This window comes from Rosa rugosa, chromosome 6 (assembly GCF_958449725.1).
Source record: "Rosa rugosa chromosome 6, drRosRugo1.1, whole genome shotgun sequence".
In the NCBI taxonomy this organism is placed as follows: domain Eukaryota; kingdom Viridiplantae; phylum Streptophyta; class Magnoliopsida; order Rosales; family Rosaceae; genus Rosa; species Rosa rugosa.
In genome coordinates this window covers 39,163,993-39,180,697 of record NC_084825.1, presented here as the reverse complement: position 1 = coordinate 39,180,697, position 16,705 = coordinate 39,163,993, and the positions used below count along the sequence as shown (strand labels likewise).

Here is a 16,705-nt window from a genome sequence, read left to right as displayed (position 1 = left end):
TTACTAGAAACGTTTTATTTTCGAGAGGTCAAAGGGTTGGATTTTTATTCGTTGGGTTTCTCCAAAAACTTTATTCACGAAAGTTGTAGAGCGCATCGATACAAGTTTGTTGACATATGGCACACGGAAATCAGAGTTCGTATGAGAAAGTTATGGTCAACGGAAGTTTCTTCTAATTTTGGAAATTACTATAAATAGAGGTTTCTGTTTTGGGAATTTCATTATTTACATTTTCGGAAATTTCCCTTTTTGGAAATATTCTTTCTCTCTGTTCCCCCTCATCGAAACCCTAGGATCTGGAGGTTTTGCGTCTGACCTGACCCAAACCCGGAAAACCTACCAGACTTTTCCGGCCGATTTCGGCCACCTCCGGTGACGGTGCTCACCCCGATCAACTCAGACTTGCCTTGCGGTCCTCCCTGTGGTGGTGGTTTGCATCGAATCTCACCCATGGCAGTGCATCGAGGCGGCAAAGATAGAGGCAGTCGGACCCGATCGAAAATCTCAACTCTGGCGACGGCCAAGGGCGAAACCGGTCTTGTTCTTCTCGTGGGAGCATCCTCGTTCTATCCATGGTGGTGGTTTTGGACGATTTACACCGGAGCATAGTCAACTCGAAGTGAACAGTGGATTCGGTTTGTGAGTTTGATTCCGGCCAATCTAGGCCGAGTTGGTTCAAACTCCCAGTTTAAAGTTGCTCCACTTGGTATTATCTCCATTTTGGACGTTGGATTGTTGTGGTTTTGAGTTTGGCCGGCGGCGGTGTGCCACCACCAGTGGCGGCGCTTGGCGATGTTTCCGGCTATGTCATGGGCAGTTTCTGGTTTTATATGTCATCTACTCGTCGATACGAACATTTTGATATATAATACGCAATTTTTGGAGATCGTATGATTTGTTAGGGTTTTTACCTTTTTTTTTTATTGTCTCGGTTGTCGATCCGTGAGGATCCAGCCTTTCGATCGACTTGTAGTTTTGTCTTATCAATCGTAGATGTATTCCGGAGACTTTGGGTGGTCTCGGATGAAGTTCCACCTCAATTGGCGGTACTTCGGGTTGTAGTTCGATTGGGGGATTCGAACTTTAATCGTTTTGTGTTTCGAGTACTGAGATGTGACTGTATGTGATTAGGTACTTGACGAAGTATTCTTGGATGGATATTTTGTGGGTGTGTTATCTCTGTTCTATATAGAAGACGTAGCGGGATCCAGAGGTGAGTAATCTCACAATGTTCATTTACGAACAAAGTTACCTTATCGTTTTAGGAGTTATTTATTTAACTGCAAATTATAGTTGGTATTAGTGGCATTCCTGAGTGAATGACTACGTATTTATATATTTACGTGAAATATATATATCCTTATGGGTTGATGGGTGATTTAAGCAATATGGATTGATGGGTTTCATTATATTGTTTTGAGGAGTTGGGAATTTCCAATGTTTGAAAAGTACAAAGATTTTGTGTGAGTTGCTTTAACGAGATTTGAAAATGTTTTGATCTGACCACCGAGGGTCTGAAGATCTGAGAGTCACAGGTTGTGATTTCTCCTTTTGATTTGATTTAACATTTTGGATCCAGAGCGACTTACTTAATGTTTTGATCTAACGACCGGGGGTCTGAGGATTGAAAGTCACAGGTTGTGACATCTCCTTTGAGAGTTGAGTAATGTTTTGGTCTTGAGTGACTGCTTTTAAATGTCTTGATCTAAAGATCGAGGATCTGAGGTCACTGGGAGTGACCTCAGGCATATACATCAGGACTCCAAGCCTTTGGCCAGGTGTTATGGATACATTCAGTTAGAGCTCTAGTCTGTTATCATTGTACTCATGAGGAGTAGCTGGGAGTTACTTGATACTCATGAGTACATATTTTAAAAGGGAGTTTCGGGAATTCTTTCTTTTAATGTCCATGGTGGACTTGTTTTTCATATTTATTTGTTGGGGCAACAATTTATATGATTTGGTCACTGAGTTGACTTTTATTGTCCAGGTTGGACCGAAGTATCACATTCGATTTGTTAGGTTAACAATATATATGATTTGTTGTGTTGTTGATTTTCTTTATCCAGGTTGGATTGATTTATCATATTTTAATTGTCGGAGTTTTAATTAATATGATTTTGTCATGAGGTGACTTTTGTTGTTTATTTTGGGAAAAGAATATTGTTTTTGGGAAGCATGGTATGTGTTCCTTTTTTTTCGAGTTGAAAGGTACTTTTCCTCGTTTTGGTGTGAGTTATGTGGTTTTCTGTTTTGAGTTACTCATACAAGCTTTCATAAGCTTACCAGGTTTTGTTGTGTGGCAACCCGGTGCACTATTTGATGGTGTAGGGGTTAATCCTGCAGGTCAGGATAATTGTGGCTGAAGCTGAGTTCCTATAGTTGCAGCTTTACAGTAGGAAGCAAATTTTGTGACTTTACTATTGTTAAGACTTCCGCTTTGTAGTAAGTTCTGAGGAGCATTTACTTATTATTTTGTTGTGGCAATTTAATTCGTTAACTTCGGTAATATTTTACTCTGCGGAGCGAGTCTGTATTGACATAGTGGGTTCAGGGCATCAGTATGTACTTGGTTTAAAAGGAAAAAGAATTCTAGGTATTCTGTATCACGCATTTATAATTATGAGATTATATTTAATTTTAATTTTATTTAAAAATCGGGCCGTGACATTCTTGACCAATACATAATCCCTTGAAAAAATTGACAATTTTACAGCATTTTAACAAGCAAAAATGTAGTTCATAAAAAGATGAAGGGCAAAGGACTAGCCTTTAATGGCTGCCAGCAGACTCGCCCAACTTCTGTGAGCACTTAAGACTCTCACCCAATATCATCTTGGCATCAAATTTGTACTTAAATCCAATTTCTTTTAGCTTTGTGGAACCCAAAGAAATCTCTCCCCCTAAATCCTCTACAAATCTGAAGCCAGACAATGAAAAAAGAGAATTCATTGTTAGCCACTTAGCCATTATGTATCGAGGCGAAGAACTAGTGAAACATAAAATAATGCGACTAAGGTCACATTTTTAATATCAACAGTAGCTAACTACATGGTGTGATAATTGATGTGTTAATGAACGGTTAACTATAATAATTGATGTAATAAGTATAAAACATTTGTAATATTATGGAGTCATCAAAATATGTTGTTCTTTTTGCACATATTCAAGGAGCTTTCACCGAACTCCTTTTATTTAGGAGAATTGAAATTGACACTCCCTTCACCCTCATTCATAAGAAATTTTTCAATAGATATGTACATGGAGAGGGGTGTAATTTGTAATAAACGGGGACAAATTAAGTTCATTTTGAGTGATATTTGGAAGAGGGATTCAAACTAGGGTCTTTCATGTATGGGCTATTTTTTTTATTTTTTTGAGAATACATGTAGGGGTTGAAAGTACAAGAGATACAAATAAACTTACCCTTCAGCTATGTTAATTTCCAGATAATGTCTTTTCCGGTGAGAAGCAATTTCTGTGGATGACACATATGTGGATAGCACATAGAAATCTACCAGTGATTGAGGGGCTTCTCCATGCACAAAATGTGTGCCTCACTGACATCTTCAATATGCACAATTGGAACTTTACCCAGCAATTCCTCCAAAAATCTCAGAACATGATACCTCCCCTTATTGTTTGTGACCTGTGAGTTGAGCACTCCCATGCTCTCAGGCATACTAGGGAGAAGGGTGTCCCCTCCCACAAGACCACAAGCAATGCTGACTACATCAAGCTCAGGAACACCATTCTCATTATGCCCCAACAATTCTTTCTCCGAAAAGGTCTTTGTGTGTGTATATGCCTACAATGCAATACAATATGATGTAATATTTACTTGTTGTAAATAAATGAGATTCAGAGTGCATCATCCCTCTACCCATAGAGTGAACAAAGAATGAACTTAGGGTTTTGGGTCCAAGTAAAATGAGATCCAAAGTAAACTTGGATGTCCATAATTGAAACACTGTCACATTATACACACTTACCTAATTAATTCGATAAAATATAAATGTAAAATGTAAATAGAAGAATTCTTACGTGGGGATTTGTAGTTGGGCGCGGCTATTGCTGTCACCCTACCATTTTCTTAGTTCACCCTACAAATATTTGAATTATTGAAACACTATATTATCCAAGTACAAAATGACTAATAAGTACACTAATTTTCTAAAATCTAAATACGTGAGAAAAAATAAATACATAAGTAATCAATTAAATACAAAGATTACTTAATTTCTCATTGGATAACATTAATCTTTATCTTTTTGTTGCCTCCTCATCGTTAATTCGTTATTCAATTTACAAAACCATTAGTGTTAATTTTATCAAAATCTTTGCAATACCCTTTGTGAACACCGAAAGTACAAATTTAAAACACAAAAAAAACAAAATCAATCTCATCTTCATTGCTCATAGTTCTAGACTTACTAATCTTTTTTTTTTTTTTTTGAAGAAACGTACTAATCCTTTTACATGGATTGAAATAGAGAACACTGAAATTGAAAAAAAAAAAAAAATTTAAATGAAGGTAAACTAGATTATGATTTAATTTTTTGAAATAGATTATGATTTTATTAGGAAATTTTAATATATTTTAGTTTTTTTATTGATATAAATTAAATGAGAGATTTTCGTTAAAAACATTTTTTTCAATTGGATATGTCATATAAGGATATTCTTGGAAAGAGAACTGGGTTAGATAAGTAAATTTAATAATTGAAATTAAAATGTAGGGTGTAATGAGCAAGTAGGGTGAACAAAGAAAATGGTGCAATAGCCGCACCCTTTGTAGTTATGGGGGTTAACAGTACGTCAGTACTTACTTTACATTTTTGGTTCTTAGTTCAAATTTTCTTTTCTAAAATATCAAATTTATTGATGCTTTTCATTTACCTAGAAAAAAAAAAATCTCCTTTCGAGAATATCAATTTTCCCTCATTGGCATGAGGAAATGAAAGATTCAAGGGAGTCCAACAAGACTCGTCCATGAGTTCTTTGAAGCCATTTCCGGAGTCTTTAATTGGTGATGCAGCCACCACAGATGCTGTGTAGATGAGTCGTTTTATGGTGCCTGATTTGATGCAAGACTCCACAATGCTCATTATCCCAGAAACTGCTACTTCAGAAATGTCCTTGAACTAATTCAAAAGTAAACAAAAGGGGATTAGGGAACTCACTAAGTTCATTTAAAATCAAGAATTAATTCATGTTTACCTACCTGAAGTTTCACCCAATCTTCATGTTAGTCCCTGAATTTCGAATTTCATCAACAATACCCTTGAAGTCCCAATTTCCCTCACCCGTGTCCAATTCTCCTTTTGCTGTCCATGGACTCCATCAAATGTTAACATGACACCCGTCAGAAAGAGAAATATGGCTATTGTCGGGCCCACAGAGAGGGCTATAATGGACATTTTGCAATTTTCCCTCCAAAATAAAAAAAGGCAAGGATTTGCAAACTGAAATGATCCAACTAAAATCCACCCATTCTGGACTATTTGGAAGTTTCCCTCTGAAATAAAAAATACTATACTTGGGACATCAAATGGTCATGCTTATGGGTTTAAACTCACTTAATTCAAAGAATAATTGTAGGAAGCACTTAAAATTAATAACATAACAAACATAAAATATTGTTATCCCATATGATAATAGTGACATTGTATTTGGAATTAGCAGCCAAGCCTTTGCATGCTAGTGACATTGTCTTATGAATATACACATTGGATAAACATATTGCAATTCAAAATAGCTCTAATCCTCTTAACCCAAAAACACCCAAAAAAATTAGAGCTAGTAACCATGTGACACAGCACATGGTTGCACAAAATAATGCAACATCCATCAATTGAGAAAAACTTGGCTTGCTAATCCCATCTCCTACATCTATCTATTTCCACCCTCCTTTGCTCCAGCTCTAATCCTTTGTGATGACCTCGTTGGTGCAGAAGGTTTAGCCTTTGAAGTAGCATGTGAAGTGGTGGAAGCAGCACTTGTTGTGGTTGATTTTGTGGTTGCTTTTGAAGCAGGTCTTGCTGTTGCCTTCTGCTCATCCCTCTTTTTCTGCAGTAACAACACATTACCAAACAGAAATTATCAGTTCTGCTAGCTCATTCCAACAAATTATCACACAAAGTCCCATATTTTCTACCTTAAGCTTTTCTGCCCTAAGCTTAACCTTTTCCCTAAGCTCATTCTTTGTCAATTGTGGTTTCTTGGTACCCTTTGCCTACATCAAATAACACAATGGCAACAACACAGTTAGATATCCACAAAAGACAAGAACCAAAAGTTAGGGTGAAGCTTACTATACCTGAGATTGAGATGAGGTGCCTTCTCCACTGGTTTGCTTCATCTTCTTGCTGATCTCCTCCTTAGGTGGCAAGTGCCTATGACAAATCTTCACATTGTGGCCCAAGTTGCCACAATTGCTACACTTTAGTGACTTTTGCGCTCTTCAAGCTTTGGACCATCAGTATCCTTCTTAGATTGATCCTTCATTCTCTTGGTTTTTGGTCTACATGGTTGTCTATTGTATTAGGGAGGAAGAATTGCAGGCTCATCACTCCTAGACCACAGATCCATTCCATTTACAAGCTTGACAATGTTTGAGTAGATGGCCATGTAGGTCTTTGTCCAGTAACAAGGATCAACGTAGTCCTCAGGCCTTTCTCTCATAAAGTGGATGGCAGACACAACATGTTTGCAAGGGATACCACTCAAGTCCCATCTTCTACAAGCACAAATCCTCCTCCGTAGATCAACAGCATATCTGGCTCCTCCTATGCTTTCCACTTCAACTTGTGGGCTGCCCGAACCATAAGGAATGCAATATGTGGCAGCTTTCAATTTATTCTTCTCCATAATCTCTCTTGGTTTGGGGCAGATGGGATCTTGAACCTTCCCCATCTTATCTGTCCTCATGTGAATCCTCTTCATCAGCTTCACCCTCATTTCCTCAAACATAGAAATCACAGGCTTTGATCTTGCTGGCAGTATGAAGGCATTGAAGCTCTCACACAGATTGTTCAAGAGAATGTCACATTTTAGAACTGTGTTGAAATGTGCCTTGACCAGTGCTTTGCAGGTCTTAGAGGATCTATAGAACACAGCAAATTCTCATATTACAAAAGTGTGCTAAAACAGAAACATGAAAATTAGTACAAGGTTGAGGTTACAAACCATTAAGCTAGTTCCAAGACCCAGGCTCCATTTGGTTCGTGATCACCATCTCCTTGGTAAAGTAGGCCATTGTGGTTGACTTTGCAATGGCCCATAATTGGTCCTTCAGGGCTTTACCAGGAAACTTCTTGTTAAAGTTATTCCATAGAAGCCTCACACAAAATTTGTGATCAGAACATGGCAGCACCTCCTCAAATGCTGGTAAAAGCCCCTTCTACTTATCAGAAATGAATGTCCAGCCCACTCCTTCACTTCTAATACTTAAGTATTTGCTCAAAAGCTCTAAAAACCACACCCAACTGTCCTTACTTCCATCTCGACCATTGCATAAGCTACTACCCAAATAGTGTTTGGCACAAAAGCTGCCCCCCCCCCCCCCATATGGACTCTTAAGATGACATCCATCTAGTCCTAGCACTGACCTACAACTTGACTTAAACCCCATTTTTAAAGCACCCAAACATGTATACATCTTTTTGAAAACAGGATGATTACCGACATTGTTGAAAGAACACTTGATGTCTACTATGGTGTTGGGATCAACCCTCTTAAGCTCTACAGCATAGTCAATCATCCTTGCATATTGCTCTGAATGTGATCTCTCCAGCTGATTCAGAGCAGCCTTCTTTGTCCTATAAGCTTGCTGCACAGACACCTTGGCCTTCACTGATGCTGACATAGTTTGTGCCAAAGACTCTGTCACACAAAAGAAAAAGGATAAACCTCATCAAAACACACATCAATTTATTGTAAAGAAAGCTCACTAACCACTATTGTGCTAAATTAATGTACTTGTTGACCAATCTGAGTTCAACTGTATCTGATCCTTGAACCTTTCAGTCAAATATAGGGTCTTCACACAACTGTTTTCCATCACCCTTGCACAGTTGTGAGTGTCATGATAGGTATTGATCTAAAGAGTGTCTTCCAACTGCATCTTGGAGGCATAATGCTCAAATGGACAATTATCAGCCTTGCAAATGACCCTAACTCTCAGCCTATCACCCTTCACAAACATTGTCTCCCATCCACTCTGAATTTCTCTCTCCCTAATAGCTGCCCTCAATATCTTAGCCATGGCAAACTTCATCCCCTTGCAAAATCTAGGGTTTGCCATGTCTGTTTTCAGGTTGAACTCAGGAAACCCATATCCTTGGCCCTCATCATTTGAGTTGGCTTCGTGTCCAATTGCCTCCTCATCAGAGTCCATTGCCCCAAACATCTCCTCATTAAAATCACATCAGCCTCCTCAACCCTCTCTGAATTGGTTCCAACTGTCCCATTTAATGTTCCTCTCTTATCTGTCTTCCTTGAAGTGCCCTCCTCATTTCCTTCTTCTTCCATATCACCCAGCCACTCCTCATCTTCACCATACTGAGCATAATCCTCATCCCCTCTAGCAGGTTCATAATCAGGATCCTCTAAGCACTCATCCTCACTACTCTCAGACTTATCTTCTTGATCACACAAATCCTCATAGTACTGCTTTGCTTGAAGTACATCTATGTCTACCAAGTCTTCTTCAATCTCAGTCTCATAATGCTTGATCTCTTCCTCAGCTATCACTTTTTTTTCCCTTTTCCCACATAATCAGGTTGTGGAGCCTTACTTGCATGAGTTGGAATCTCTTCCTCAACATCTCTTATGGTCACTCCTACTGCCTTAGGTCTGCTTGCACAGACTTTATACTTCCTTCCAAACTTTGGATCTCCCTTTGGAGCATTAGGTGGAGAATCATGAAGTTCTTCAATCTTAACACTTGACTTCTTCCTTGGAGAATCAGGAAGTTACTCAATCACAACCCCACTAAAACCAACTTGACTATACCCCCATGCAGTTGGTTCTATCTCAAACATATCTACATCATCATCATCAGATTGGTAACCATCATGAAGATCTAAGTGATCTAAATAGATGATTACCAATCTGAGTTCAGGTACACAACAACACATGGTCACGGCATCGAAGTCTGAAGCCAGCCCTGTCAAAGCATCATCTTCATTACCTATCCTATACCAGTAGTTAGTCCATCTCCCAATATAAGAAGGGTCTAACCCTCTGACTATAGAATCCACCTCCACAAGCAACATCTTGTCCTTGTCCATATTGTCGTAGTAGTTCACCTTTCCACCAACATAGTGATTATCCCTTATGATTCCACCATGAAACATCTTCACTGTGAATAGATCAGGGTGTGTTACATGTCAAACAACAAAGTTAGAGCTGACAAGCATTAACCTAATTAATAAGCTGACAATAACTTTTTTCATAAACAACACCACAAAACTAAACACATGCACATCACAACCAATTTTCAATCAAAAAGGCAGAGTATTAAACAGAAAAATATCCTATTACAGCTACCCAAAAAGGACCACATTCACTACTCCTATACTTTAATCCTAAACCCACAACCCCAATAAACACAACACGACAAAATCCAATAAAGAAGATCGACCATATACCCAACCACCCAGATGCATTATATAAACCCGAGTTTAATCCTAAACCCTGAAACCCATCTATTCTAAACCCAAAAATCTCGAAACTCCCCAAATAGGGAGCTTCGAAACCTTAAATTAAAAACCCTGCTTCGAAATCCCCAAATCATAAGCTTCGAAACCCTAGCTTTGAAACCCTAACCCTAAACATAAACCCTAAACCCCAAATCAGGAGCTTCGAAACCCTCAGTCGAAACACAAACTCAAAACCCCCAATTCGGGAGGTTGGAAACCCTAATTCTCAATACATTTCGATTTTTCCAGCCCAGATGCCTAAATAACCAAAAAAAAGAAACCATGCATAAAACCATCAAGCTCGAGACCATGAACTTACTGTAATGGGGAATTTCATCTCCTCCATCTTCTGTACGCGGTACCCACTCATCAATCTCATTCCTAGCCATTGAGGCCACACTTGGAACTTCAAATTTTGGATGCGTAATCTCGACGATGAGTGTTAATGGAGATGTAATCGGTTTGAAAATCACCCCGTAACCTGTAATGGAGAGAGGGTTTACTCGTGAGGGGTGTAATGACTTTTATTTTAGAATTAGGGGGTCTGTAATCGATTTTTGATTTTGGGGGAAGGGTCTTTTGGAATTAGTTCTAAGTGGAGGGAAAACGTTCACAAGGGCCATTTTCGATATTTCTCTTTTTGACAGATGCCACGTCAGCATTTGACGGAGTCCATGGACGGCGAGAGGAGAATTGGACACAGGTGAGGGAAATTGGGACTTCAAGGGTACTGTTGATGAAATTCGAAGTTAAGGGACTAACATGAAGATTGGGTGAAACTTCAGGTAGGTAAACATGAATTAATCCTAAAATCAAACATGTCTTTGGAGTTACTCTACGGTTGAGAGTAAGCTCCTATTTGGATAAATGAAATTCGGTTACATCATTTAGAAACAAATGTAACACTCATGGTATTTCTAATCAAAGCTCGATAAACCAATTTAAGGTAAGCTGCAATGCTCTTTTCCCTATCTTCGGTCGTGTTTTTGTACTGCAATATATTGCAAAGTGAATGTAATGGAAAGACTCGCTCTTTTGTTAGATAGTTTGATATGTTATATTATCAACAGGGTATGTTATCATATTGTCACATGTTATATTATCAACAGGGTATGTTATCATGTTGTCACATAGCTTGACTTGTCATATTATAGTCACACACTTTGACATGGTATGTTGTGAGACAACATGATATGTTTTGTGTTATCGGTGAGTGAAATAGATATCTTGTGTTGTCCAACAGATTTATATCATATAGTCAATTTCAGGTGGATAATAGTCTGGCAACTGGCAACTACCAATATAACATGATAGATATCTAGATTGTTGCGTTACGATCAAATGTCTGCAAATAACAGTCTACTTTTTTTTTTTTTTAATCAAATAAAGGATTAGGCGATATTAGTTCCTCGGAAGCAGACGATGTAGGGAGCAAGTCCCACCCTCAATCCCGAAGGAGAAGGGCCTACCACACTCTGGGAACCCACCGCTCGTCCCTCTATTCTTATTTTATTAATATAAAAAATACAAAGATGAGGGGGGGGGGGACATAAACCTTACCCCGGAATACAAGAGAAACAAATAAAGCACAAATCCAATCAAGCATTATCTGATAAGGAATGCCCATATCATCCCTAAGCAAGAAAGGAGATAGAGTAGATGGTGCGGTTGCGTACCAAACTAATGCAGTGGATGCCAAACCCATGTTTGTCAACCTATCAGCAACAGTATTCCCTTCGCGAAGCACATGAGAGCAGTGAAAGGGCAACGAGCGGATACGGGCTAAACAAGTCAACCAAGCAATCCGTAGAGGCCAAGGAGGGACAAATGAAGAAGAGACAATGCAAGCAAGAACACTAGTGGAGTCACTTTCAAGCCATATGTTATTCCATCCAAAACGAAAAGCAAATTCAATTCCAATAATGACACCCATTAGTTCAGCGAAAAAAGCTGTCTGATGACCAAGTCCTTGACAAAATCCACCAAGATAACGACCATTCTCATCCCTAAAAACTCCACCACATGCAGCTGGTCCAGGGTTACCCTTAGCTAAGCCGTCTGTGTTGAGTTTGATCCATGGAGTAATTGGTGGATGCCAAAGAACCAAGCGAGGAGCTACTCGTCTTCATGAAATCGGTTGAATACCCAAACCCACAAGCAACTGAGAATCCAACAGACTTGTAAGGGCACTTTTGATCGGGGTTGTACGGCGGTGAAATCACCATGGCCGAACCCAAAATCTTGTCCCCTTTATCTGAGTAAGCGAAGACTTGGCCCAGCAAACTTCGAAGGACTGAGAATCCTAATAAGCTTGTTGTTGTGTTCCTCCCGGCATCTCCTTGTATACGCACAACAGTGAATTGAACATTCCAAAAGAGGTTTGACAAGATGTGTGTGGCGTGGGAGCTAGAAAAGCATGAGTTTTAGAAGAAGAGATCTCAGCAGTGTTGTATAGTACATGGTTGAGGTTTGTGAGATAAGGGGGTTTGGACAGAAGGTGAGTTTGAAATGATGGAAAACTATGGATGGATGTGGGAGAGAGGAAGCATGAGAGAAGAAGAGTGCTAGAGAGCTTGCTAGCACACCCCGTTCTGATCTTTTGTTGGTTAATAACAAAGATATTTATATGCAATTCCAGCAGCCAAAGGAATCTCGGTGGAAGGTCTCTACTGCTGGGTAAAGAGATGGCTTGGGTTAAATGCATGTATTGGATTTTGTAATGCCTCTTGGTCTGTCAGGTTTTGTCTAAAGAAGATTGTGGAATAGGTTTGGCAGATTTTCTGCCGTGAAATCTGCTACTGGGATTACTATTGCAGGATTCCCGCTGCTTAAATCTGCTCGTAAGATTGCAATCTCAGAATCTCTGCTGTGCTGCTGGGATTATGTTCCTCTATGGGATTATGTTATGCGGCTGGGATCAAGAATCCTATGTTTAGCATTTACTGTTTTGTTTGGTTCTAAAGGATTTAGGCTTAGGCTTTTAGGCTCTCTTTTCTTCACTTACCCATGTTAGGATTAGACTACTAGGCTTGAATTTTGGTTCCCAAGTCCAAAATTGCTAGTGTCTAAAACTAACGATGGGTTCATACTTTTCCGTAACCTTCCACACCACACCCATTCTTGTAAGCCCCAAGTGCATGAATGTGGATTGGGTCCACGTGCGTGGCGTGACGTTTACGGGTGTAATTTGCCTCGAAATATGAATTGGGCTTAAAGCATGAATTAGGCTTGTTAGCTGGATTTTTAGGTGTCAACAAGACCAACTGTGTGTCCTAGTGTATGGGGTGCGATAAATCGAAACCATGCTTTAATGGAGCGAAAAACAAGGAATAAATAAGGAATCTTATTGTCAAAGCGAAGCTTGTTACGCGCTTTCCAAATTGCCTTAAAAAAATAATAGTCTACTTACGAAAGGCCACCTGAGAGTTTTGGGTGTATTCTAAAGTAGTTGCTAAATGGAAAACAAACTCAACAATCTTCAATTTCATGCTCCAAATCAATTGGATGGTAGATGTCAGCTTCAAACGGCACCAATATTTCTTCACTATCAGGAAGGCTCTTCGGAAGGCTCACCTTGGACACATTATCTATAAAATGGTTCACAAAATAAGCAAATTAATTGGTTTTTTGAGGAAAGCTAGCTAGCAATAGAAGTAGACAGACAAAAACTAATTAAAAAAGATTGTGAGGAAATGTATAAATAGTTAAACCTAAGATTCTGACTGTAGCATGGACAGGTAGCCTTTCTCTAAAAGCTTCTTCATAAGCCAAGAACCAATGTAACACATACCTCGCAGCCATTGATACTCTTCCCCATAGGTAGCAAACCTCTCACTTCTACGGTCTTTTGTTTCTCTCTTTCTGCATCAAACTAGTAGTAATGGACAATAACAGCTTGTGACTGATGAGTATTGGTTGAAGGTCTTGCTCTTAGAAAGGATTGTTTAGTACAAAAATACTGATTATTAGGGCCTGAGTTATTGTCCGGACGTTGTTTATAATTTCCTTTTCGCCAGAGGAACAATTCACTACAAAATCTTATTAGGAATCAAAGATGTTGATTTATTAAGTGCAAATCATGCAGAGAATAGAACATCCATATGTGTGATTTAAATATTTGGCAGATTGATTGAAAATTTGATCAGTAGGTTTTGTGAGGGGTTTACAACTATTTTTCTCTGTTACACCAGTTGAACCGTCTACATCATTAAAGATTCAGGTTTGGATAGAAAAGAGACTTCTCCGAATGAATAATTCATGCCATAAGTGCTGAACATCAATTATTGGCCAATATCTTCACAAACTGTATTACACAGTATGATTATTTATTTAAGACAACAAACTGAAGTTGGAATGTCCACTAAACAGTATTTTATAAAAGCTCAAACGTAACAAGGCATAACAAGTTGTTCTTAGAGGCAACCCCATCTTCTTGCAGACGTTATGCAATCATCCAATATCATCTTGGTATCATATTTGTACACAAATCCCTCCTCACTAAGCTTGGTAGAACCCCAGCCAATTTGCCTCTTTGGTAAATCCAAACACCTGAAACCCAATTCCAGAAAATCCTATTAATCTTGAAATTTAGTTCGGGCTTTATATTGGCAACAATTAGGAAAAAAAAAATTAGGTACTTACTCTTGCTTCACTTCAAGTTCTGGATAATATTGCTGATAGTAACTAGCAATTTGTGCAGATGAAACATAGGATCTTGTGCACAGAAATCTACCATTTATTGAAGGACTCTCCATGCAGAAGATATGGGCATCACAAACATCATCAATATGGACTATTGGAATTTTCCCTAGCAATTCCTCTAAGAATCTCAGACAATTGTACTCATTTGCACTATTTGTAAGCTGAGAAACTAAACAAGCTACAGTTACAGGCGTGAATGATGGAAGTGAGTCCCCTCCCACAAGACCACAGGCCAAGCTCACAATCTCAAGTCCACTTCTTTTGTTGTGATTCACATAGCTCAAGATTTCTTTCTCTGCCAGTGTCTTTGAATCTTCATAGTCCTGCAATTAATTGAAAGATTTTAGTACACTAATTTTCAATAAGGACACCGCCTAATTTCACTTTGGAGTTTGGACTAGCATATTTCAAAAGTACAAGTCAGAAACAAAGCTATATGGCACATTTGCCTCAATTTTGATTGATCTAAGAAACTTGGGTACCTTGAGGAAGTCATTAGAACAAGCAACTGTGAGATCTAGAGGAGTCCAACATGTTTCATCCATGAAGTCTTTGAAACCACTGCCATCTTCTTTAAGGGGAGATGCAGCAACCACGGAAGCAGTGTAGATTAGCCTCCTAACTGTTCCTGATTTAAGACAAGCCTCTACGATGCTCTTTGCCCCAGCTATAGCAGCTTCAGTTGTGTTCATGTACTGATTTTGTGTTAAGGAAAAAATGGGTCTCCGGTTAGACTGTCTGGCTTGGTACGTTGTCGGACAAATTGACTTGTTATGTTGTTAGATAGCCTCTCATCTCACATGTTATGCTATTACGACATTAGTACATGTTATGTTGTCCAAGACTATAACATTTCAGGTGTTCATCACACAGTTTGACATGTTGTATTGTAAAACATTTGGGCATTGTCATATTGTAAGACGACAATTGCACCAACCAGCTGATTTAACAGGCAGGGGACAATGTCGCATATCATGTTATCCCAAGAATGCAATGATATGTAAAAGTAAAAGAAAGTACCCATTCAAAGGCCAATTACGTACCTGGGAGTTTGGGGAGTGAAGCAAGGGAGTTGCTACATGGAAAACAAATTCACATCCTTCAATTGCCTGCTCAAACGTAACTGGATTATAAAAGTCTGCTTCAAAAAGCACTAGCCTTTCATCAGAATCAGGAAGGCTCTTCAGAAGGCTCACCTTCGAAACATCATCTGTAAAAATATTTCACAAAATATCAGAACTGGTATATATGATTACAGAACAAGCTAGAAACATAAAGACAGATCGAGAAGAGAATTATATGATCGAGTACCCAAGTTTCTGAGTGTTGCATGGACAGTGTATCCCTTCTCTAAAAGCTTCTTGACAAGCCAAGAGCCTATGTACCCTGCACCTCCTGTAATACAAACCTTGCAGCCATTACTCTTCCCCATAGAAATTCGCTGAGATCCAAGTTTCTAAAGTCCTTTATCTCATCTGCGTCAAAACTACTCCTTACCTTTAATAGAGTAGAAGAACGACCCCCCGATGATGCACCGATTACAATAAATAATGTCTATCCGTATAGAGAAGACAGATACGCAGCTGCAAGGCTCGTGAGTTTGCAATAAACAAACAAAAGACCTTGGCTACAGTAATATCATAAGCGTGGGATTTGTTTTGACCAGATATTAAAATGCATGTAAAGTGACACCAGACAGAGAGAATTGGCCTATTATCTGACCGTCTTAGACAGTGAAGCTTGGAATGCTTCCATTTCCGTGAGATTTGGTTTGAAAAACCACTAGTCCTTGACTGGAAAGCAAGGTTTACCGTGTTTGATCTTGCAGAAAAACTATATCATATTGGTGCCGAAAATGTTAGTCAGTCGACCTTTATAGTCAAGATGCAGCCGGGTACTGACATCTACATGTACATCTTGATAGTTAGATTCTTGGTTTCTTACCATCATTGGTTTTTTGTGTTGGGGTATTTGGAAGGGCAGATGTGGCTTGTGTATCAACTATCAAGGTGTCGAGGTGTCGCCCTCAGATACCATCTCTGCTGCTCCAAGTACACTTATGACGGAATTCCTCTCAGCTCGAAAAGGTGAAAGACAAGGACTTTCTTCATCTGCTTCTCCTGATCGTTATTAATTAGGTAGGATGATTGTTTCCTTTTCTTTGTTTAATCAGGTTGTACTGTTCGTGTCCTGGATTTTTAAGCTCATTAATTTGCTGTTTCTTTGGGGCTTGTCCCTAAATGAGAATTGCATTCCAAAAATAAAAACAGAAAACAAAAAAGATGCAGCCGGATACTCTG

General features: G+C 39.0%; 1 protein-coding gene and 1 pseudogene across 1 annotated transcript; both read right to left on the bottom strand.

Annotated features, from left to right (window-relative positions):
• Positions 1 to 2,772: 2,772 nt before the first annotated feature.
• Positions 2,773 to 13,492, bottom strand: LOC133716762 (NADPH HC-toxin reductase 1-like; annotated as a pseudogene).
• Positions 13,493 to 13,974: 482 nt separating this feature from the next.
• On the bottom strand, positions 13,975 to 15,943 carry LOC133716011 (NADPH HC-toxin reductase 1-like). Its single transcript, XM_062142740.1, has 5 exons — positions 15,717 to 15,943; positions 15,449 to 15,615; positions 14,888 to 15,100; positions 14,346 to 14,728; positions 13,975 to 14,252 (listed from the first exon to the last, which is right to left on the bottom strand). The coding sequence occupies exons 1-5, from the start codon at positions 15,835 to 15,837 to the stop codon at positions 14,117 to 14,119; spliced, it is 1,020 nt and encodes a 339-aa protein (XP_061998724.1). The 5' UTR covers positions 15,838 to 15,943; the 3' UTR covers positions 13,975 to 14,116.
• Positions 15,944 to 16,705: the final 762 nt, after the last annotated feature.

Coding starts and splice junctions, on each gene's coding strand:
- LOC133716011 (XM_062142740.1), bottom strand. CDS start 15,837: ATGGGGAAGAGTAATGGCTGCAAGGTTTGTATTACAGGAGGTGCAGGG. Junction 15,616..15,716: donor TGCAACACTCAGAAACTTGG/GTACTCGATCAT, acceptor ATATTTTTACAG/ATGATGTTTCGAAGGTGAGC. Junction 15,101..15,448: donor TTCACTCCCCAAACTCCCAG/GTACGTAATTGG, acceptor ACACAAAATCAG/TACATGAACACAACTGAAGC.